This window comes from Hoplias malabaricus, chromosome 7 (assembly GCF_029633855.1).
Source record: "Hoplias malabaricus isolate fHopMal1 chromosome 7, fHopMal1.hap1, whole genome shotgun sequence".
Taxonomy (NCBI): Eukaryota; Metazoa; Chordata; class Actinopteri; order Characiformes; family Erythrinidae; genus Hoplias; species Hoplias malabaricus.
This window is the reverse complement of record NC_089806.1, coordinates 22439915-22464781: the sequence shown is the minus strand read 5'-3', so window position 1 is coordinate 22464781 and position 24867 is coordinate 22439915. Positions and strand designations below refer to the sequence as shown.

The following is a 24867-nucleotide window of genomic DNA, read 5'->3' as shown; positions in this document are numbered from 1 at the left end:
AGCTTTAATGAATGCTGTAAACAAGGGTTGTTTGTAGATTGTAAAGTTCACTAGCTTTTTATTGTGTGTAGTTTTCTGTTATGAAATGTGCTGTTTTTGTTTGGTTTCATTTTATGGAACTTGTTGGATTATGTTTGAAGTCTTCCAGGTCTTGGTTGTTTGAAAGGGACAACAAATGTTTGATTTAACCTAGGTCCATTCAGTAAGGGCCAATGACTGAATCCATCTGAAGTTCCCATTCAATCCACTCACATCTGAAAGGGCTTGGTTCCCATCTGTAAAGCCAGTGTGATCCTCTTAAACTGTTTGAGCCAGGTCTATGAGGTAAGTCAGAATCTTTTTTCACACACATACACACAAATCCAATGTTATTGGATTCTCAAGGGCTATGTTCTGGTTTATGGAAACACTGGGTTCTTTCTCAAAGATTGATTCCAACCCGTAGAACCAGCTGGACCCATCTTTGGAGTCCAGAAGCCCTCTGGTGTAAAAGAAGGCCAGTTCTATACCCATCCCCATTCCAACATACAAACGTGCACACACACACACACACACGAGAGCAGCACTGTGTGAGCAAGCGCACAGCAGCAGGCACTACAGCTCTGTGCCTTTTTGGGGTCCCCTGTGAGACACAACCCTTCTGCCAGGCTTGAGAAGAGGAGAAACATCATCTTTAATAAATGAGCAAAACAACACGTTCAGGCAAAACCACTCTTTTCTTAAAAATGGTTTCTGTATGTCTGGTTCTGGGCAGGTAGTGTTGCAGTCACACAGCTCCAGGGACCTGCTCCAGGTGACTGTCTGTGAGGAGTCTGGTGTGTTCTCCCCATGTCCGTGTGGGTTTCCTCCGGGTGTGTGTGTTCACAGCCAAACCTGATGGGCTAATTGTGGAAGATGCATTTCAATGCATGTTGTACAAAAACAAATACATATTTCATGTTTCAAACATTTTATAGCAGATGAATCACAAAAGGATACAAGCCCTTCGTACCACAACAGTGAAATCTAGGAGATAATCCTGTTGCAAAATATATCCCAATTCACAGTATTTTAAAATCACACTCAAAAGTGGACAAAGCACCATTATAGGTGGGTTTCTGTTATACAGCATCTATTTAATCTATTTTGTATGCTGATATCACACCAAATATAATATACATGTTTGCATAGACTAAGAAAATGTTTATATTTAGCAGCACCTATAGAAGACATAACTTGTTTCTGGCCTTTGATGTATAATATAAATTATACATTTGTCTCCATTGGGCCATTTATAAAATTCTAACAGATTATCAAAGCTTTGTCTAAGCTTATCATTCCTTTCCTTGTTCTCATAAGTGTCCAATTTCTTCAAGCATTTATATGGAGAAAAAAAAACAACATTTTAATAGCAATATACACAACAAGAAAAATCAAGAGACAGGCTATTACTAATGGAGTTGGGAGTGGCTCTATCATGACAGGATACAGGCCACAGTGAGGACATATTCTCTGTATTGTTTTACAGAAACTTTGTGTGACCGTTGCTTGGGGTGCAAATAAGGGTTGAAGAGGATAACTCTTTGCCGTGTCACACTAGCGTAAGTATATTGTCGCTGTCCAAGGTAAAATGTATCTCCCAAAGTAACAACTTTACAGGAAAAGGAAAAAACCTTATTAACTTTCAATATAAGTCAATGTAAAAAATTTATTACAAATAATTCTGTAGCATTTCTATTGGCCCATTCACCGTGACATTTTTAAAGTTTGAAGGACAGCTACTCTTTTCAAATGATGCAGTAAAGTAAAAATCCAGAATAATGAAGATACATGTTTTTTATTGGAGGGTGATAATATAAAGCATTAATAGCTGTCTTAGTCTTAATAGCTGTTTGTTGGAAAACTGGTGTTGGTTAAAATCCTTTAAGCATCAGTTCATTCTCAGTTCAGTCTCTGTTACTGACAAGAGCTAGTGACAGGGCACATGTTCAGTACTGAGGCTGTTCACCACGGTATGGACCTGAGAACTTTTGTGGCAAAGGTACTGTTGCTCTCTATATTATTCCTCCCTTTATTTTCTTCTTTCTTAGCTTTCTCCAGTAGATTTCGCACTGTTTTAGAAAAGGAAATACGGGGATCAGAAGCAGGAAGGGCAGGGCAGTCACACTTCTCACGGAGCTCCAGGGCCTGCAAAAATAACAGACAGGTGAGCACACAAGATGCAGAGCATGATCTTTGACCTTACACGCACCTGTCTCCCAGCAGAACAGTGCTCTAAAGTTTAATACCTGAGGGAGGAAGGATTGGGGTGGACAGATCTATATTTACTTCTGGTGTTCAGGATGCAAAATACTTCACCTAAATAAACTGGACAACTTTACAGAGACAGCTCTGAAATCAGAGTGATCTCTAGCCTTGGATGTTTCTTTGAGTCAGTCCAACAAAAATGGGGACAGTGAAAGTGAAGGAACATCACTGTCCTGTTCCCTCAATCCAAGCAGGAAATGCCCTTGAGAAAGGCTCCCAAATGCTCACCAGGTGTTCTAATAAGAGTGGTTTCCTCTAAACTGTTTGTATACCAAACTACACAATTATTGGTTTACTCTCTAATCATGTTTAATCAGAGAAGGTTGGTTTTTTTTTTTTTTTTTTGTTTTGTTTTGTTTTGTTTTGTTTTTTTCCCCCCCAGCCATGCTCTCCTGGGACTCACAAGCACAATTTGAGCTTGTGATATTGTGACAGGTTAAATAAGTCTTGTTTTAAAAAGGTCATCACTGTTGATGCTACTCATACTTCTTTGATCCAAACCAAAGAACAATAACTGTGTGTGAAACCATACTAAACATCAAGTCTAACAATGTTCTGGGGAGGAAGGGACCTACAGGGAAAAGCCTAATTCAGAAGGCTTTTCTGGTCAAATCCTTACTCTGAACAAATCTCCCCAGAGGAACGTATCAGATACAGCTCTTGACACAAACTCTTTTCATTAGCACGGGAGACGGGCGGATTTAAGAAGTGCGTGTATGTTTGAAGATCAGGCCATTAGCGGGAACTTACAGCTCTGAACAGATAAATACATGTAAAAGTCTCTTGATGAAAGAGCTGCTTGTCCAAAGCTTATTGGCAACTATTACCCAAGGGAACATATTAGAGCCTTCGTGTGTCATCTAGTTATTCAGGGACCGATCTAAAATTGTCCACCCCTTTTAATAATACAAGCAGCTTTTAGGTAAGACCATACCAGATCAGTTATACATGACTGCACAAAGTAAACTTGCGATATGAGAAGTAAATCATAAGGAAACATCAGGAATACACATGACATACTAATGACTAATCACTACTTGAGTATGAGAGTTGGTTTTGTTGAGTTAATGCAACAATGCAAACATTTCATCCATGCTTGAAAGATATTCTTTGACTATGCAGAGATTTTGCAACAGATTTTACTATACAACATAAGTCATTCATCATCCACATATCAGTATGTGTTTATGGACTGTGAGAGGGAACAAAAGCACCCAGAGGAAATCCACACCGACACAGTCAGTTATTAAAGGAGTAATCAGTATATTTATGCACCAAAATGTAGCAAACAATATTTAGGAAAGTAATTATTTTTGAAACTTTGAGGTGGAACTCACATAAGACAAAAACTGTATGTAAACCTTTAAAAGGGTTTTACACAAGGACAGGAATGTTTAAAATTGTTTTATTACAGAATTTATTTAGAAATGAAAACAGCCATTAGATGTCAGTTAATGGGTTTGTCATAATTTAAATAAAAATCATTATGAAAAATTATTTTGCCATTCCACTGGAGCAAGCTTTTACTTAAATTTTCTTGATTTATTATTTCACTCAAATAAGTAAACTTTTATGTTTGGTTACTTCCTCTTTGATGTTGATGGCTAGCTCCCTAAACATATTTTAGAAGTGCACCAGAGCAACACTCTGACGTAGTAAAGGAAGACAGAAAGAAACAAAAGAAACAAGGGTTAGGATCCTCACTTATCCAACTACAGACCTCAGAACTACAATCAACTCACAGAGAAATCTCATGGTGGTCATTTTTAGCAAGATGATTGACCTTTTGTCTTGCTTTCCCTGTCTTTGACTGACACACTCACACTTCTACTTGACTTCTCCACAGGTGAGCTAAAGCTGCCTCTCAGAAACCATTCTCACACAGCACTGCGTCCTTCCACACACTAAGCCACTGCTTTGAGTCTATATTACCAGTGTTACAGGGTTGAAATCTACACTAATTAGAAAGTAACCTTGGTAATAGATGAGAGCAAAAGAAGAGATATTGGCTTGACATTAAGCAATGGACACTAAAGAGGATACATCTTATTGATGTCACAGCACTCTTGAAAGCAACATCTTTAATGAGTAATGCATGCAGTGCTTATAGATATACACTCAAACTTCACCTCCCCTTGTTTTTTATATAATGTACAACTCCACGCCATAAATGCATTAAGAAATCTCATTGTTTTCTTTAGGCTTCATTTGAAAAGCCCAATGCATTTTTTTTTAAATCAATCACAATCCATGTTTGATTCTCTTTAACCCACTGTAACATTGTTTAGGTGTTAGTGCTGGTTTTTGGATTCTTTATTTTTAAAACTCCATTGTTTTCAATGGATTTCTTACAGTTCTCAGTTGACTTTTTTATCCATTTGTATTTAGGGCCTTTTCATGTTTTCAGTGGAAATTGCTTTAAGTTTTTTTTTTTTGGGGGGGTCTTGATGCTTTTTCTCTGTTTATCATTAGGTTTACCTTTTTATTATTTTCCCCCATTTTGTTTTAACTTGCACAAAATGTAGACACAACTGACCTGAACAACATGAAATTAAAATATATTTAACCTTTTTGCTATACTCTGTGCTGGATTTCCTTCTTAAATGAGATTTATAATCCTTTCCAAATTTTAATGGATCTCTCTCTTGTTGAGGCCATGTTGGCTTTAAAATTAACCAAGTACAGTAGCTTGTTAATGTCATTGGACACTATCCATTTTAACTTCAGATTATTCAGAATATGTTCATTTTTATAAATGCAAATTACCATATAATACTTTAATAGTCCCCCTCTATTTGGTTAAGTTTCAGAATGCCATAATGTTAGGTTATTTAATGTGTCATTTGTGACTCGATAATTTGCTCTTAATAGGTTCACCACACTTAGAGAATGCTCACTGAAATTAATTATGTGCACAAGCGGTTGTAGCAATCCCACTTTGTCTATAGCTTCTAATGATTTTGAAACCCTAGTGTAGGAACCTAATCTAAACTACTCCTGCTATATGAATAAGTTGCCTTTCATTATTATAATGATTAAAAGAGTTGTCTCTAACTATTCCATAATATTATATATGATCACACAGTTCAACATTTGTGAACATGGTATTGAAATTCCTTTGTACCACAGCACCTTCTTAGGAACAACATAACCTTGTGAAGAAAGCTTGTGCAACAAGCAATAGCGGCCACACACTTTGGCTTGGGTTATTGTCATTATGAAGTATGTGGGGTTTGCATCTCTCTAGTTAAGTCTCTTGCAGGCCACTCAAAAGCAACTTCCCAAAGGAGTAATACAAGTGCACTAGGTTTGCCAGTGGATACACACACACACGCGTGCGCTTGATGGACAATTAACGTCTTTACCATCTGTTCCCCTCATGTTTGGAGCACCTCAGTGCCAGCATGCAGACAGGACTGTTTCACTCACTGTTACAGGTTCAAGCTGAAGGTTAAGTAAGCCCCAGTGAGTGATGAAAACAAACACACACCAAAAACACACACCCACAGCCACCTCCACCACTTTGCATTGTATATTAAACATCCATTTTGTGGAGTCAGTGGTGTGTGACGGCAGAGAGGACTGTGCATGTTCCTGTAAATGAGTGTCCTCCACATTCAACTCACTTGCCAGCTTTCTCTAAGCCTGCAGTGTGTCAAACTGAGCTCTTCATCTACAGACACACATACACAAGCACCCACACATCCAATCATCTGCAAAGAAAAGAAAAGGTGCCTGTGGAATTTGAGGAGATTCCAGGCAATGCAGGAAATGTGTTGAGCCAAGCAAGATTCAAACTATCACAGACAAACCTATTTCTTGGGTTTAGCAAAATACAGAGGAGAGAATATTCAAATTAGATGAAACAGCAAGATATATAATTGTAATTTATATTAAATACATAGTAGTGGTATTAAATTTATATTAAATGTGGTCCAGTGGCAAACATTTTGCAAATAACACACTGCTGCTGTTTATTATTGTCATGATATCAAAAGATATAAGACAAACTTGTATAGCACTGGCTGCAGGATTCATGAATGCTAATTGCTCTGTCTGTTCATATTTAAAACTTTGGTTTGCTGCATTAACATTTACTTTGGACTAAACAATGCTGTAATGACTCATGTTCTCCTTGCTCTCTCTGGCAAACTGACCATGAACAGTAAACAAACCATTTGATTGGCTTAGTTCAGTGAAGCTATAGCCATATTAACTGGATTAGCTGCGCACATTGTCTACTGCTGTGAGGGTCTGAAAAAAATAACCCAACATAAACATTATTTATTTATTCTCAAACTGGTCACAGATCCAGACTGGCCCAGATCTTGATTGAGTGATGATTCAATGTCCACCATTTGTTGGTGCCAGATCTATTGAATGTCTTTTGATGTGACTGTAATGAATTTACATTTGATGTACTAAGAGTGCAGCTTATCACTCCCACTGTATATAGCCCTGCCTACTAATTTTGGTGTTTAAAACACACAGGGTAATATTTAGCATCAATAGTCCAAAAACAAAACACAAACTGAAACTTCAGTAACAAAAATAGTGGTGGTTAAAACCTTCAGTAAAATGTTGCACATGAAGGTTATTTTACTTCAGCTTAAAAATAATGACTGTCATATTCAGTACATCTGGCCCCAAAAGTTTACATACTGTTATTTGGAAAGCAAACATTGTTTCAGCATGTATTTGAGGCTTGCATCTCTGTCTAACCGCTGCTGTGAGTTGAAGGAAGTCTCTAAATAATACATTGTTTGAGAATCTAGAACTAAGTTGCTGTGAAAGGCAGTGGAAAATGATGCAAAACCAGCCACCGTGATTTTTGTAATCAGCCACATGTGTAATATTTCCCTTTGCATTCCTGTGAGCCTCCTACATTGTGCATGGTTTTTGTGCTTATGGAAAAGAAGCTCATTTATATTTTGCCATGCATGTATTTAGACATATTTTACAATACATTCTGTCCTCTGTATCCATGGGGTATTGGCTCCAGGAACGAAAATGCACAGATGGTTAAGTTCCCTTTTGGAGCACACCCTGGACAGGGTGCCAGTCCATCACAGGACATATATGTGCGCACACACACACACACACTTTGAGTGAGTGTTATACACAAAATCAGAAAAAAATCTGCACATGTTCAATACAGAAGAAATTAGAAAATCAGTGCTTGACACTCTAGAACGTGCTCAATTTGTGCTTTTTTCAATACATGTATGTGGATACCTTGTACTAATTTTGGTTGTTAACATATAACCTGTCTAAATGGGTCCCTTTCATAATACTAGCAGCTGTTCTGTGATATAATACTAACTATAACTATGATTATCTCAATGCCATGGCCTCATTTATCACAATAATAACAAGATATAATCCCACTGCCCAACCCTAATTGAGAGTGAATAATTTACTATTGTGAACCAAGAAATCATTTCTCCTGTATTGGCTTACTTTGGCTAACCCAGTAGCCACAGGCATACCTTCATGCTTTGTGTGTGTACGTGTATGTGAGAATGTGAATATGAACCCTAACGACTGCAGAGCGGCAGGACAGTCTCTAGGCATCTTGTTAGTCTAGGTCGAGGCTGTAAATTGCAGACAGGCCTGGGAGCTCTGCACACTGCTATTCTGACTACTTCTCCTCACACCAGGAACTTCCAAACGAAAACATCATATCTTTGAATTATATTCCTTTGTTTCATTATCCATAAAAAGCAAAGGCACCTTCATATAAGGTTTACCTGCTAGTTCTGCTGAACATATTTAACTATTGGCTGCAGTGAGTCCTCTAGAGCTTTATCCTAGGAAGGTATTGAGAACAATCTAGGAGAGCTGAAATGCTTGTTTCTTCTAGGATCTAGATTGAAACCTGAAAATGTCAGAAACTGGAAGACTATGACAATTCGTCACTCTCTACAGGGAATGCCTATGGAGCCAGACTCAGAATTATAATGGTCATCATTCTGGGACATTTTACATTAATAACTAATATACATGGCTGTTTTCATTCAGATTATTATTGAAAGACTAAAAAGATGTTGTTGAATACAAGTCAATCAATGGTGTGATATAACGTTAGCCTATTTGAGTGTGATGTTATAGGTGTGTGCATTACCTCTGGGATCAGGCGATCAAGGTGTGTGACACGGCTGCGATGGGACGGGTGAGTGGACAGCCACTCTGGGGTAGTGTGTTCTCCCCTCAGTTGTTCGGCTAAATCCATCTGCTGCCAAAACACAGGTCCAGCCCTCACATCGGCACATGCCTTGGAAGAGACAAATGCATAGGTAAACAGATATGCAGACACAGAAACGCTCTGATTCATGTAAAAAAGATTTCCAATATTTTCACTGACTACCTTGACTGTGTTTTGTAAGTATAAAAAATAATTTATGCATACAACACACTCCAAAAAAGTTGGGACAAGGGCAAAATGAAAGTGAATGTATGACCATTTAGAGGAGAATCGGGTAATGATGTCCAAGGACTGTTGATCAGCTGAAGCCTTACATCAAGTCAGAATGGGCAATTCCCCTTGCAAAACAAGTCCCTTAACAATTAGTATCCCCAGTTCCCAAACAATTAAACAGAGTAATTAAAAGAAAAAAATGGTATGAGACAGTGTTAAATGTGCCTCTGTCCCAACTTTTTTGGAGTGTGTTGCAGGTGCCAGATTGTAAATATGGTTATATTTACAAATAACAGTTAAGTTCTTCAAAGAAAACAGTCAGTTAAATAAATCTTCAAGAAAATTAACAAATCACTTATTCCTCATTTTATTGCATTTAACAAAATATTTCTTCTGGAAATGCTGTTTGTAAATAGACATATTAAACAGCGTGGGACAACAGCAAGAGTTATCAAACAAAAGGTAAAAGAACTGTTTGATCAATTCTCCGCATATAAATGCATACAAACACCTGTTGCAATTTGTGATATTATGATTTTTTTTGCATGTAACACAGTGGCAAATATTTTCATTGATCTGACCCTGCATTGTTATGATTAAATACAGTGGAATTCTAGCTAGAATTTCAAACTGGAAATTCACTGTAATTTGATGACTAAACATTCATTCATTCATTCATTCATTATCTGTAACCGCTTATCCAGTTCAGGGTCACGGTGGGTCCAGAGCCTACCTGGAATCATTGGCAGGGCAGGAATACACCCTGGAGGGGGCGCCAGTCCTTCACAGGGCAACACACACACTCATACCCTCACACCTACGGACACTTTTGAGTCACCAATCCACCTACCAACGTGTGGTTTTTTTTTTGGACTGTGGGAGGAAACCCACACCAAACTCCTCACAGACAGTCACCCAGAGCGGGAATCAAACCCACAACCTCCAGGTCCCTGGAGCTGTGACTGCGACACTACCTGCTGCACCACCTATGACTAAACATTGCTAAATGTAAATAAATGAGTCAAGTTGTACGCCACACTTGGGTTTATCCACAATTGCAACAGTTGCTATGAAAAAGACATTGTGAGTGAAGCATTTATAGGATCTTCTCAGTCAAATTGTCAACCATGTGTCCTGTGCTGTATATAATCCTAAGCATTTTCTTCAGACAACACTGACCTTGGCTCTGAATATGTAAGTGTCTTTAGTCTAATTTCTGCCCACACATCTTTATTAAAGAGTGTTGTAGCTATCTGCAGACACTCTCCACAACAGCCTGACTCACGACTAGCCCAGCAAGGTTCTCTCCGTTACCGGGGTAACATGTCCATGTCCTTCACCGCACTGTGCAGTGGGTGGTGTGAGTGGATAAGAGCAAAGGGCGGGTGTATGTTTGAAGGGAGACTCCCACTAACAGGAAAAAGGGAAGCTGACCACTTCACACTAAAGGTCTGCTTAGAATGAAAATTATGAGGGCAGCACAATGCTCAACAAAGTCTCTGAACAAGCACAGAATGTGCTACAAAGCCTAAATTGCATGTGTAAACACTGCCATCTCATGGACAATGCAGATATGGCATTTATTAGTAGTAGTGGTATGCACCCCCCACATCACATTTATTTAATAATTTTTGCAGTTTACCATTAGCTTTTTCATGTTGTCGTAGTGACCAGCTCCATCAATCTTCATTTGCATGCAGTGTCTTTGTTTATCATCAGTGATGGGCAATGTGGCAATGTAGTAACTTTAAGGCACATTTCATCCAGGTCTTGTTATATAGTCTACAGACAATAATTAATCATGAATGCTTTATGTGGTGAGAATCATACCTATTCACATATTCTTTAAAAAAAAAGGTTTAGATTGTAGACTTTCCTTGCTGTTATGACCATTATTTAACTTACTAATATGAGTGTAGATTTAAATACCTTAGCAGCCATTTGCAGGCCAACCTGATCTGCCTCTGCTTCCAGTTTCCTGCTGAAGGGTCGGTCAAACATGAACTACAACACAGCCACACAAAGCTCTTACTCAGTATCAAGTACAAACTAAAAGAGTTATGTGAAAGGAAAGGTAATAGTTAGGGTTAAGGTTTATTTAAAAAAAATCTAATTTACAACATTTGACCTTTGGGCTAAATTTAATCAGTCAACTAAAGCCCTTTTTTGGTGTTGGTCAATTTTAAAGATTTGCAAACTAGCCAATATACATAATTATAGACCAATATTTAATAGTGCAAAAAAACTGCACATCTAAATTGTTCACTTGCTGAGTTGATCATGTGTCTTTTGACCCTGCATGTCAAAAAGAATACAAAATTCCAGCTTCAATTTCTATCTTTGTGCAATAACACAAAGTCTACAGTATTAAGCAGCTTGTGTCAAATGTATCATGGTTCAACCACTTATTTTACACAATCCTAACTGGAGAGCATAAGCTAAGATTACAATTAGCTTCATAAGACTATTAAAAAATCTAAAGAAGCAAACTTTGGAAACCACATTTGTTTTGTATGATCTTCTATACACTTTGTACAAGTTTGACTTGTACAAGGAAGTACTTTAGATAAGTTTAGTGGAAACAGGAGGGTGCTGTGAAACCGACACAATAGAAGAAATTAAACAGAACAATGGAGAAATAGAACAAAAGATACAACAAATCTGTCAAGTGAGAGAAAATGTCTACTTAAATAGAACAAAGGTTCAATACAATCCAAGATAAATTACATTTAAAACTAATTAAATCACGTACTATTATTAAATAGAGGTGTTAACATCTGCCAGCCATAATTTATTTCTAAACCAAACAAAGTAGTGATATTGCAGACTTTTAGAAAAGCAAGTAAGTGTGAAAGAAAAGTTAGAGCCACTAAAGTTCTAACTCTATGTAGATTTATACTTTACATTTCATATGCAGGTTGCATGACAAAAAAAATCAATAAAATCAATTTGCAGATTGTGCTGGCTTTTTATTGGGGGAACCCAAACTTTTCTGAGAATTCCTGATTTTCACTGAATTACTATATTGTGCTTGAATTATAACAGAACCTCTATTTTCATGGAAGAGATACATAAACTCTAAGCTAGCAAGATAAACCTTACTTTGTCCTGTTTCATTACAGGCCTAAAAGAGACAATCATGGAAGAGTAGTTTGGGGAAAAACCCAATCTTTCAGTTTACCTCTTTACTTCAAATGTAGTTTTGCAATGGACTAAAGGGCTCATGAATTATTAGATGCTATTAGCATTACTGTTTTTCCTATAAACTTATAGTGTTAAGCTCAAATAGACTTGCTTGTGTGATTATAGTACTGAATTGGACGATGAAAAAAATACAGAGAAAACTGAGGATGATCAATTAGTTTTAGAGAAAGGGAACATTTGTATACATTTGATGATCTGCCAAACTGTCACTTTAATCCTCAGGCATCTCTTACCTGGACCAGTTTGCTTTGAATCCAGTGGCCCAGCACAGCGAGGCTGTCTCTAGGACAGATGGCCCATATCGCTGTCAACATGATCACAGAGAAAAGATCCACCACATGAGACATGCTAGCCTGCTCAGCCTAATAGATAGACAGACAGACAGACAGATGGACAGACAGGGACAGAAAATCACAAGAATGAGAGAAAAAAAGATTGAGAGAGTGAGTGAAAAATGAGACAGAATTAATATTACATAGAACCAACTCACAATAAAGCTCATTATTTTAAAATTCAGTGTAGTGTAAGAGGCAGCCCTTTGTAGCTTTATTATCTTTGCTCATTTCATCATTCAAGTACTAATTTGTTTGTGTTTTGCAGGTGTAAAGTGAAATTACAGAGCATGTTATTTTTTATTGTTTATAGCCCTTTTTTTTGACAGTCCAATTATGCATGAGCACTTATCATAGCACCAGCAAAATAATAATAATAAAAACCTCCACAACAAAAACAACAAACTGTTTTGAATGAACCCAGATAAAAAAATAAATTTAATTACCACATGAATTAAAATACCACTGTGCAAATCAAGGCAAGTGACATCCCAGCAGTCAGAGCCCTGTCAGCCAGTGGCTCAACGAGCAGCATTAGCAAAATGTGCCGTAATGCAGATGGCATCAGAACTTTATATTACCTCCCGGAGCCATCAAAAGCAATCCTGTTCAAAAAAGCCTGTCTTTTCAGAAAGCTAACTCTTGCTCTAATATGCAACAGTCATTTCATTCACAGCAGCCTGGCAGTCACAGAGGTCTTAAAATCATTCTCATCTGTGTCTCATGGCACACAAAGACCATATTTGTCTTATAAATATCCAGTCTTTCTCCAAACTCTGCACTGAGGGCCCTTCACACACAAAGCCCTGAGGAAAACAAACAATAGAGACAGATCTAAAAGTCTCAATATGACTGACAAGCCTATAACAGCATAACAGTAATTGCTTGGAGACATACAAAAGAATCACCATCAAAACTTAAAAATACCACACTAGCATAAAATTGATTTATGGTACATAAAGTATGTGCTCCTTTAAGGAATAATTCAGAGAATAATCTTATTTAAGACAAGGACATCAATCAAAAATCTAGGCCAAACCCCCACTTCAGAATACACTCTGCCACAAAGCAAATTGGAAAAAGCTGTCAGTAGATAAAATCAGTATACAGGGGTCTTCGACTTACGACGTTGATCCGTTCCTACGTCGCATCGTAAACCGATTTTCGGTGTAAGTCGGAACATACGTACATACTGTACGTAAATAGCATACTGTAAGCACTTAACCTGTCCTAACACCTATCCTCCTCGGTCCCGAGCCGAGTAACCGTGTATTCTTCCGCCACGCACAACAAACACGAAGTTCGCGTTACGACGTTTACGACGCAAAACCACTTAAGTCGAAACAAGGCTTTATACAGTAAATGGGAGATGTGTCGTAACCATGAAACATCATAACTAGGGACTGACGTAACCCGAGGACCTCCTGTACATAAAATAATATAACTAAAATGATCACAGAATGTGATACACCAGGTATCTTTCAATTATGTCTGAAAGAGGCAATCTTGTAATAGAGAGGGCGTTGTATGTAGGATTTTATTAATTCATGCAATATATTAAGAGTTAGGGGGAAAGTATATTAAATTTAATTATTCACAATTTTAAACTTCAAAATAGTTCTTATGATTCTTTTTTGGACTTTAAACAAATGCAGCATATATATTTTCAGAACAGTTGTTATAAATGGTAAAATGAGATGAGGACTCCATTAATAATAGTCATAATTATCATGGGCCATTCTAATATTACCACGCTAACTGAGGTGCGCTCCTTCACAGTCTGCCCTGACACTCACCTCAGTGTACTGATGCAACAGCACTGAAAATACACAAATTCTCATTTTAAAACTTAACTGCAGTTAGTTCTTAATTGCACTTAGTACATTTAAAAGTGGAAGGACATTCCACTGCAGTTTAACCCTAGACCTGGAATGAAAGTAACATGATATGGCCAAAGAAATATAAACAATCAATTTTGAAGAGTTAAGAGTGTTTTATCTTTAAGGTAGAACGCATTTGGACAGCAAATAAGAGAATGCAATATTAATCCATCTGTTTAAAAAGTACAAGCTGCACAGCTCTCGCAGTAGAAAAAAAAGGTTAATTAAAATGAGTCCATTCCACATTCATGTAGTAATGACAGCAATAAGATCCAACAAATAAATCAGCAGGACTTACAGCATGACCAATCAGAGCATGAGCCATCTCATGACCTAGTACATAGACCAGCTGATTAATGTCGGTTATGGCCTCAAGCATTCCTGTAAACACAAATATTTTCCCATTCTGTTACACACACACACACACACACACACACACACATACAAAAACACACAAACACACAGAGATTAAGGCAAATATATGGTTCCAAACATTCAAACAGCACTTAAAATATTTTGGGGGTTTTGTTTGTTTGTTTTGCTTTAAGGGCTGCTAAAAATCTGTGAAAAATATATCTAGTCTTGTGTGCTAGCAAATTTAGGGACTAACCTGTTCAGGTCTTTGAAAAATAAAACAATGTATTCAAAATTAAATAAGTGCAGAATTATTTTTTCTATGTTTAAACTAGGGATGGGCGATATTGCAAAAAATAAAATCTCGATTTTTTTCCAAATTTATAAACGATTATTTTCTTTTTTTTAGTTCTTACCTAATGCAACAGACAAATCACAATCAATTTAATTCAACCTCTTTATTAGAAGGGACTAGAGGTGCAAAATACTGACATTTGTAAAAAAAGAAAAACGTTTAAAAAAAAAAATTTAAATAACTATTTCCATTTAACAATAGTAAATAGCAAGCTTAATTTTTTAATTTCTTTATTAAATAAAAATATTAAACAATTATATTCAGGAAAAACTTTTAATGCAGAACTTGCACATAACCCTTTGAAGTATAATACACCATGTTATTTGAAGTTTGTGTTGCTTGTAGTTTTCAGGTTTTGATGATTGTTTATTGGTGTCCCTGAATGATTTATGGAATGTTATCTGCATGGAATTTATCACAATTTCTATCCACAATTACACATAAGACACCCACATTTCACACCAGAGAGATGTGCACATACCAGTAATTATGCATAGTCTGTGTTTGTGGTTGCTTTTTAAATAGATTTTTTTTTTTTTTTACTTATTGTTTAGTGATTTAATTTGACAGCAAAATCTCGTTCTTGGGCGGCACGGTGGCGCAGCAGGTAGTGTCGCAGTCACACAGCTCCAGGGACCTGGAGGTTGTGGGTTTGATTCCCGCTCCGGGTGACTGTCTGCGAGGAATTTGGTGTGTTCTCCCCGTGTCTGTGTGAGTTTCCTCAGTGTGCTCCGGTTTCCTCCCACAGTCCAAAAACACACGGATAGGTGGATTGGCGACTCAAAAGTGCCCGTAGGTGTGAGTGTGTGAATGAATGTGTGAATGTGTGTGTGTTGCCCTGTGAAGGACTGGCGCCCCCTCCAGGGTGTATTCCTGCCTTGTGCCCAATGATTCCAGGTAGGCTCTGGACCCACTGCGACCCTGAACTGGATAAGCGCTTACAGGGGGATGCTGTGGCCGAGTTCAGAGGCGTCCTGCTGACCTTGTGAACAGCAGAGAAACGTAACCAAGAGGTCAGAGCTTCAAATACAGCATTATCGCCCAGTGGAGCTTGACAGGGTCATTTACAGCGTTTCATATAAATAAATAATAGGAAAAAAACAGGAACACGCCCCGTTTTTATTTGTTTCTGGTGCAGTTAGCCACAATGCCATGCGCATTGGTCAGAGCCGCAGCTCTTGGTTACGTTTCTCCCCTGTCCATAGAAACGCGGCGGTTCACTGGAAAGAACCAAGGCTCAAAGAATCAGGAATGGAACCGGTTCAAGAACAGGGGTTCATTTGGTGGAAAAGCACTATGGTTGACAGCAACAAATCAATGATTCAATGATTCTGATTGGTTAAACAAACCTTGCGATTTGATTGGTCCAGCTAAAGCTTTCCTATTGGTCCATCAATTGGCCGTCAAAACAGGGTCTTCTGTTTTGACGTTTTTTTGTCAAAAAAACTTCTGTTTTTTTTCTCTTTTTTCTGCAACTGCAAAAAGAGATTCACACACGCAGCAGAGAAGGCGAATGTGTGGGTTTTTTTCACTTCATTCAAAAAATCCCACTGTCACATTTGGAACATTAAAAAGGTTTGCTCTTGCACATTTTAAGCTGTTTGAGAAGGTACCGATTCACACATTCACGACATTTGATTTACAAATGCAAATCTTTTTTTCATATTTGTGAATTTAAATTATTTTTTTAAATAATAAAATAAAAAATAAAAATAAAAAAATAATAAATTATTATTGTTGTTGTTTTTTTAAATTTGTGCATTCCAATACATGTGGATTTTAGTTTTACGTGTATGTAGTTACTCAAATGCAATTAACAATTCAGTTAAATTTGTGAGTATTGTTTTACAAACTCAAAATCTTTTTGACCTTTTTTGACTCCATACTCCCCATGTCCACGTGGGTTTCCTCCGGGTGCTCCAGTTTCCTCCCACAGTCCAAAAACACACATTAGTAGGTGGATTGGTGACTCAAAAGTGTCCGTAGCTGTGAATGTGCGAGTGTGTGTGTGTTGCACTATGAAAGACTGCCGCCCCCTCCAGGGTGTGTTCCTGCCTTGTGCCCAATGATTCCAGGTAGGCTCTGGACCCACCGCAACCCTGAACTGGATAAGCGCTTACAGACAATGAAAGAACTATGGAGCTAATTTAGGTAGCATTTTAAGGAGGAGACATGCAGCTTTTTTCTGAGGAGTTTCCTAGCCCTTTGGAACCGGGAGCGTTGCCCGCGTGACACAAAACTAATTGGATTTTAGTTTTACGCATATGTAGTTGCTCAAACACAGTTACAAAGTCTGTTACATTTGTGAGTATTGTTTTACAAACTCAATCTTTTTGACCCTTTTTTGACTCCATAAGTCAAAAAACCAACTCCTCACAGACAGTTACCCGGAGCGGGAATCGAACCCACAACCTCCAGGTCCCTGGAGCTGTGTGACTGCGACACTACACTGTGTTTTGTTTTGTTTTTTTGTTTTTTTCTTTTTAATAAATATAATTTGTTTGATAAGTAGTTCCAAGCCTTTCAGCTGCACTAAACCACCATTAAGAAAATCTGATATTTGGAATGTACTCCTATTGCATTACAAATTTGGCATATTTGGTTTTGATACATTTATATACTCTGTAGCAACATTTTTATTATTCTTTAATTCAAGGATTTTTTTTACTTACCGGCAGAACAAAGGCATTGACACTAGGGCTCTCTACCAAGTGAACATTCCAGGGCAGCGAATTAATCCCTTCGATGTCTTGGTTCCTCTGGACCACGAACTGGACAACTTGCTCAATCAACTTATGTCTGGAGTCCGAAACAGGAAGGAATGAATTTGCATGCTCCTCCATACACTGTACGAGAGACAGAGAGAGAAATCTCCTTTTAATTAAAAACTCCCACAAAATTTTGTAAAATTTTCTTTTTCTTTTCATTTCTCATTTCATTTCACTGTGGCATTTCACAGGCATAAATGGCCGTGCTATACACTTTTCCTTAAAGGTGCATTGTCTGAGATTTTACACACTTAAATATCATTAAACGACTCATTTTAATATATAACTCGTGGTTATTGTCCTCTAGCTGTGTGTTATGTTTCTGTAGAAGAATATCCTGATACATATAGAGCAGTGGCGATTGCTCTAAGGCTGCAAGGGAAGCTCAGCTTCCCCTAAAATGTAAAAAAAAAAATGTTTCTTATCACTGGTAAAGACGCGGCTTTCCCGCAGTTTCACAGTGATTTAAACAGCACAGAGTTCAATAGCGAAGCAGCGAAGTGCAGCGAAACGAGGCGAGTCATTGGATAAATGCTGGGCTTTGTCCCGCCCATCGGACGCTCAGTGTCTTTGGGGGTCTATGGGGCAGTGGGCTGGCCTCGGCTGGCCCGGACGCTCAGCTTCTGCATGATGATTGGATGATCTGTCAGAGGCTAAATCCCTTTTTGATTAACAGCGAAATGAGCGAATCAGCGATCCGTGGGAGCACAGGCGGACACACTTCACATGGGCCAAGGCCGTTTAAGCAGCCTAGCTCTGCTGGCCATTGAGAGGACACTAGTCAAGTCCCTGGAAAAGACGCCTTGTTGGTACGACAGGGTCACAGATCATTTTCTTGAAAAGGAACGGAGGGTAGAATTTATGTATAAATAAACAAACACATTTTATGATGTAGGCCGAAATTGAGCTTCCCCTCCTTGAAAGACCAGCATCCGCCACTGATATAGAGTATTGTAAAAATGTCTTTGATCGTATATGATCGTATTGTGATGTTTTTTGCAATATTTGCTCATCCATAATAATCAGCAATTTAATTTTCACACAATACACAACTCTAAGTCTATTTCTAAACTGTTCTTTGTGAAATTAAATAATATCTCTTGAAAACAAATCTGCACAGAGAATTATGCTAGATTTGAAGTAAATTAAGAACTTGAGTAAACATGGAAAATGCATACACACTCACTGTCCTGATCATATGGGGATGGTGTTGTTTGTTTCCTAGTTTATGTGAGAGAAGCTTCTTGCATTACAGAATAAATATTCCTACCACATCTGAAGCATGCTGGGCCAGCTCCATGAAGTCCTTTCTGCTGATGACCAGCAATCTGCTCCTGCCAGTAATTGGAGATTCTTCTAAGTGGGTGAAGAAGAAAAGTGAAATGAAGAATAGAAGACCTGTGCCCACTCCCATCAGGTGCCACCTCCGTTGCCTTGCCCACTCATGGAAAAGCTGCTTTTTATTGGGCGGTAAAGATTTCCACCACTTCCTGATACTCCTACAAAAAAGAAACAGATAAAGAGTCTGTGAGAAGCTAAATAGCTTCACAAAACATAACTGTTGCACCACCTGCCGCCCTTTCACTATTTTCTGTTTTCTTCATTGTAACATGTTTTCTGTGTAGAATATTTTCTTCAAACAGCAAAAAACAAGATAAATATGACATTTCACCCATATTCATACCTGAAATACAATATTTATCTGTTACATGGCAATGTGACTAAACCTGAAGAACCAGAACACTTCATCTAAATTTTATGTCAGTCCAACTTCTCATACTCTCAATATTTCTCATACTTGTCAGTGATTATATAGAGGCTCAATAAACAGTGATATGAAATGTTTGGGCACCCCTGATAACTATCATGATTTTCCTTTATTTAAAGTATTTCCTGAATACTTTTAGCACTAATTATTCATTCATTATCTGTAACCGCTTATCCAGTTCAGGGTCGCAGTGGGTCGAGAGCCTACCTGGAATCATTGGGCGCACAAGGCGGGAATACACCCTGGAGGGGGCGCCAGTCCTTCTAGCACTAATTATTGGAACACAAAATTTATTTTGTTAGCTCAGTGACCCTTGACATACAGACACAGGTGAATCCAATTAAGAGAAAGGGTTAAGTGGCCAATTGCAAGTTTTTCTCCTTTTTGCATCTTCTCTGAAGAGTGGCAACATGGGAGCCTCTAAACAACTCTCAAATGACATGAAAACAAAGATTGTTCAATATCATGGTTTAGAGGAAGGATACAAAAAGCTATCTCAGAGATTTCAGCTGTCAGTTTCCACTTTGAGGAACATAGTGAGGAAATGGAAGACCACAGGCAAAGTTCTAGTTAAGACCTGAAGTGGCAGGCCAAGAAAATTCTCAGATAAGCAGAAGCGAAGGATGGTGAGAACAGTCATAGTCAACCCACAGACCAGCTCCAAAGACCTACAACATCATCTTCCTGCAGATGGTGTCACTGCGCATCGTTCAACTATTCAGCACACTTTGCACCAGGAGAGGCTGTATGGGAGAGTAATGCAGAAGAAGCCTTTTCTGCGCACACGCCACAAACAGAGTCGCTTAAGCACATTTGGACAAGCCAGCTTCATTTTGGAATAAGGTGCTGTGGACTGATGAAACTAAAACTGAGTTATTTGGACATAAGTGGCGGTATGCATGGCGGAAAAAAAACCCAGCATTCCAATGTTTTGTAAAGAAGAATGGTCCAAAATACCTTCAACCAGAATGCAGTCTCTCACTGGAAGCTATAGAAGTATTTAGAGGCTGTTTTTTCTGCAAAAAGAGGATCAACTAAATATTGATGCATGAAAATTTAATTAATTCCAAATGAAAACTTGTATCTTCTTTTAAATTTAAAATGAAACGCTTTGAACAGAATGTAAAAAGACCTGCCATGACAAGCATTTTTCTTTTGCAGTCAAATTGCTGTGTGTAGTAGGTGTATAAATATAAATATTTCAGCAAAATATGCCACCAAAATATGGTAACACATGTAGTGTCGCAGGCACATAACTCTAAGGTATTCCACAAACAGGACTGAGGTTAGCCAGATAAAATAACCCAATGTCAAGTCTGTTTAATAGGAAGAGATCTGAGGGACGTCTCTATTAGACAATCCTCAACTTTGTGCTTAAAGGACCCCTATGTAACTTCCTTTCCTCAAATTTACAGCTTCAAAATTGTTGTGATGTTCAAATAGAGCCACTGTTGTTGCTCAGCACCAGAAAATCTGCACTGCATAACCTTAAGGGGAGGAAAAGGAACCACACATCTTCCATCCCACTTCTTGATTTCAGTACAGTGCTACAAATAAACCCAGATCTTACTTAGTGTTTCTTGTTGTTAGTTCACACAGCCCCTCAGAAGACTATCTGTAAGACGTTTGTTGCGTTCTCCCCAGGTCTGCATGGATTTTCGCCGGGTGCTCCGGTTTTCTCTCACAATTCAGAAACACGTTTGTTGGTAGGTTGGCTGCTCAAAATAGGTGAGTGTGAGTGACTGTGAAGCCCTGTGATGTCCAGGGTGTGTTCCTGCCTTCACCCAGTGATTCCTTGTAGGATCTGGACCCTCCACATCCCTGAACAAAATGAAGAGGTCACAGAGAGTGAATGAATATCACAATAAGACTGACCTTCAACAGTACCTGTTTATGAATGGACCTTTTGTACATACTACATCCAACTATTTGATTTACATTACTTACATACATGTACATTATTTATGTATACCATGTTAAAATGCATTACAATTTTTTTCTTTTTTCAGTTCCTTTGTTGTAAAATTGTAATGCTCAGCTACATTTTAAATGAGGGTTTCCCCTCAATGTACTTCCGAGTGAAAATAAAAGTTTATGGATTGATTGATTTCTGGCACTTTAAACCTTAGGTTGCATATTTGAGATTTGGAAAAGTTATGTATATGGTTTCAGTCATAATAGAGCTGTAAAATCTCTCTCACCTTCCCAGGATAATAGCTGCCACTTTCTGGAGAGGTTTGAAGACCAGCCAAACGACGGGAGCTGGCAGAGCCCGGAGTGTAGAGGACGTGTGAAAGTTTTTTACGGATTCAGTTATTCCTGAGAAACGGTGAGTAAACTGGCGGACAGTTACGGAGCCAGATTCCAAGAGATTTGTTTTCTGGAATCTACACCAAACTCCAGACCTTGGGACTGGGGAAAAGAGGTTGGCGTTTCCCTGAAACGTGTGAAGATGCGGCGAATGCCGCCACCGAAACACAGAACGAGCATGAACTGCCTGAAAGGTTAGACGATGGATATAAATTAGCGCCATTTTACAGGTTTAAGAGAGGTCTAGACCGTTCAAACTGATCAGCTCTGGACTAGCAGGCTTTGAAACTGTCGGCATCACCTCAGTTAATAATTTCACATTACACAGTCAGCGCAAACTAGAGGAACACACACAGGACCGCCAGCGTTACCCCTGACTGGAGAATCCTGTGGGGTAGAGAACCTACAACAGTAACTGTACTGTGTATTAAAATAAAGTGTTTTATCTCACGGTGGTCAATTTAATATTAGTGACCTCTGAAACTCCTCTTCTGAACTTCAACTGTAGCGCTAGTGTGTCGCACGATAAACAGCCACCCCCTGAACAAACCAGGTGATTGTGGTTCCACACGAGCATTGCTTTCTACTGAGCGCGAGTTCTTGTGATTTTCGTTGTTTAGAATTTGAGTCACTTCTTTAAACGTGTATTTTTACCAAAACATATCGAAAAATACAGAATGGTGTGCAGTATTAAATTTGTCCATAGGTTTGGATGTGTTCCTGCGGATCTTGGCTCGGGGGTGTTCCCCGTCTCACAAATCAGACATCCACATGAGGCTGAAGTTGAGGATTATCCATTAGGAAGGTCACATTATAATATTGAGTGTATAATATTGCATGTCAGTTATAATATTGTGCATGTCTCATTCTAGGCTCAATTTTCTGAATAAACTGAGGAATCTTACTTTGTGGAACATGGTTCTGATTTTTACAGGTCTCGTGTTGCTGATCACACAGCATAACAAAAGAAAAACAAACAAACAAAAAAAAAAAAAAACACAATATATGTTACTTACTACTAGCAAGGAACACGTAAGGTTTAATAGAGATTATACCAATGGCCCAGCTTTACTTTGAACTGATGTGCTGGCATTCATAGCTAGAACCCACGTTTCAAGTTTGCTTTATTTATATAGTTATTTTTTCAGAGTTCACTAAAGTGCTTTACAACAGGAAATTAAATAAATAAATGACAAAGCCAGATCATATCAGACAAAAAAGATCATAAAAGACAAAATGACAAATTTCCACAAACACACACTCATCTTTTTCAGTGGCCAGTGAAAAAAGTTGATTTTTTTTCCCCTTCCCCCAGTTTAAACAAGCAGTTATTCCCCCCTAGTGTCATTATCAGAAACGGTTTCACTGTCTTGCAATGGGTTCTCAATTGAGATTGAGCCTGATTCAAGTCTGGTCCATGGAACAACACTGAAAATCTAGGCTCTGGGAGTCTCATATGCACAAAGCATATCCTGGATATAAGATGGAGCAAGGCCATTATAGCCTTAAAACCCATAAGAATTTTTTATATCTTAAAATGCACAGGGAGCTAATATAGACATGTATTTTGATATAAAATGATACAATCTTCTTCTGAAATATATTACATTGCAGTAATCCAGCCAAAATAGTTAAAAATACTGTTAAAAAAAAAAAAACTGTAAATGGCGGCATTGTAGCACATCAGGGTTATTGCCACTCAGCCCCCGGTTCCTGGGGTTGTGGATCAGAGCCAAAGCTCAGGTAACTCTGTAGTTTGTTGTGTTCTCCTATGTATGTGTGGGTTTCAGTGGACAAAGTACACAAACTATGTTCTTGAGTTAAAGTACAGATACTCAAAGTAAAATATTACTCCAAGAGTAGAAGTCCTCATTGTTGATCTCCACTTGAGTAAAAGTACGAAAGTAATTTCCGTTAAATGTACTTAAGTGTCAAAAGTCAAACTACCATGATTTATTATGGCTCTTACGTCCTATTATAATTTTTGTAACCAGACTGCTTAATCAATGCATTATAGGTAAAAACATTCTAGAGTTACTATTGGTTCACCATTCTTTTAATTAATCTGACATGAGTAAAAACAGCAGAAATGGCCAAAGATTAAATACAATGAATGGTGTTAAATCAACAATTACATACACCCAAGGTGCTGCCCCTCCAAGCCAACAGAGGTCGCTGTCTTCTGAGTATTAAGCCCAATTTATGATTTTGTGTTGAACCTAAGCAGTAGTCAGTGCTGCCTGATGTGCAACTCTCTGGAAATGCAACTTGTCACATTTACACAGACCACAACGACTGTGATTGGTCTGCAGTCGGACAAACATGGTTCAAATTGCTCAAGTCAAGAAGTTCAGAAATATTAACACTTTAAAGATTCATAAAACTAATACCACTACATTGTGTAGTACATAGGGTTGAAAATTATGTTTGAAATTCAGCCCTAGTGGTTTGGTGGTGTAATTGCAGAGTGACACAGACACCAACGCACAGATATAAGCTTTGTAGTAATTGGTAGGGAGGGGGAGGGAAGGGCTGGTATCCTACCCTCCTTCAAAAGTTACATAGTGCAGCTTCTGCAGTGCTGATTCCAGAGGAACAACGACAGAGGCTTTATTCTCTGATACAGGTCATTAAAGCATCACAATGATTTTGAAGCTGTCATTTTAAAGTAAAATATTACATCGTGTTCCTTTATGCTCTGTTTTGTCGACATAGTTGCAGAGGATTAGTTTGAGCTAGTTCTGCAATTCTGAGACGCCTGTTTTTTTCTGAATTTTTGCCTGAGTTTTTTTGTCTTTTGGACTTGTTTATCTCTCTGTACTGATTTTGGGGTTTGGGAATATTTTCTCTGGTTTTCACCTAGTTTCACGTATTGTGTTTAATAAATCTTCAACTGACTCTCCCCCTCGGTGAGTGCTTTATGACATCTACAGATCTATAAACCGTACACATTAATGTATAGTAGTTACTGATGACTCAAATACAGCAAAATAATACACTGTACAAATCGTTTTGTGAATTCATAATGGTTCTAAGGACTGAAAGTGATTACTTACAATCTCAAATTCGCACAACAGTTGATGAAAAGTCTTTTGTATGGTTGGTTTTAGGCGCAGAAATATTTTCACTTATTTTAGCGCTGTGTTCGTTCGTCTCCTACTGTGTCAAGCGGAGAGCTGTGCAAAGCCGGGA

At 38.2% G+C, this 24867-nt stretch overlaps 1 protein-coding gene and 1 long non-coding RNA gene across 5 annotated transcripts; one reads left to right on the top strand and one right to left on the bottom strand.

Moving 5' to 3' along the window:
• The first annotated feature begins 196 nt into the window (after positions 1–196).
• Positions 197–4295, top strand: LOC136702310 (uncharacterized). Its single transcript, XR_010803909.1, has 4 exons — positions 197–324; positions 1508–1580; positions 2070–2185; positions 4133–4295. It is a non-coding gene; the product is annotated as an uncharacterized lncRNA (long non-coding RNA).
• oma1 (OMA1 zinc metallopeptidase) lies at positions 938–24823 on the bottom strand. Of its 4 annotated transcripts, none has more exons than XM_066677315.1 (9): positions 21567–21696; positions 20936–21186; positions 18868–19096; positions 17502–17675; positions 14419–14526; positions 12142–12270; positions 10634–10708; positions 8411–8560; positions 938–2166 (listed from the first exon to the last, which is right to left on the bottom strand). In XM_066677315.1, the coding sequence occupies exons 3-9, from the start codon at positions 19009–19011 to the stop codon at positions 1984–1986; spliced, it is 963 nt and encodes a 320-aa protein (XP_066533412.1). In that variant the 5' UTR covers positions 19012–19096; positions 20936–21186; positions 21567–21696; the 3' UTR covers positions 938–1983. The 4 variants fall into 4 exon arrangements, with proteins under 4 accessions (XP_066533412.1, XP_066533413.1, XP_066533415.1 ...); XM_066677316.1 differs by lacking the exons at positions 20936–21186; positions 21567–21696 and adding exons at positions 19573–19634; positions 20323–20339; XM_066677318.1 differs by lacking the exons at positions 20936–21186; positions 21567–21696 and adding an exon at positions 24732–24823.
• Positions 24824–24867: the final 44 nt, after the last annotated feature.

Bases quoted from the DNA above. Each gene is read 5' to 3' on its own strand.
- oma1 (XM_066677314.1), bottom strand. From the start codon at position 21,898: ATGGCGCTAATTTATATCCATCGTCTAACCTTTCAGGCAGTTCATGCT. The intron at 19,097-21,566 runs GTGAGAGAGATT...TCTTTTTTGTAG, and splicing joins GCAGCTATTATCCTGGGAAG to GAGTATCAGGAAGTGGTGGA. The intron at 10,709-12,141 runs GTAAGAGATGCC...GCTGTGTTGTAG, and splicing joins TTCAAAGCAAACTGGTCCAG to TTCATGTTTGACCGACCCTT.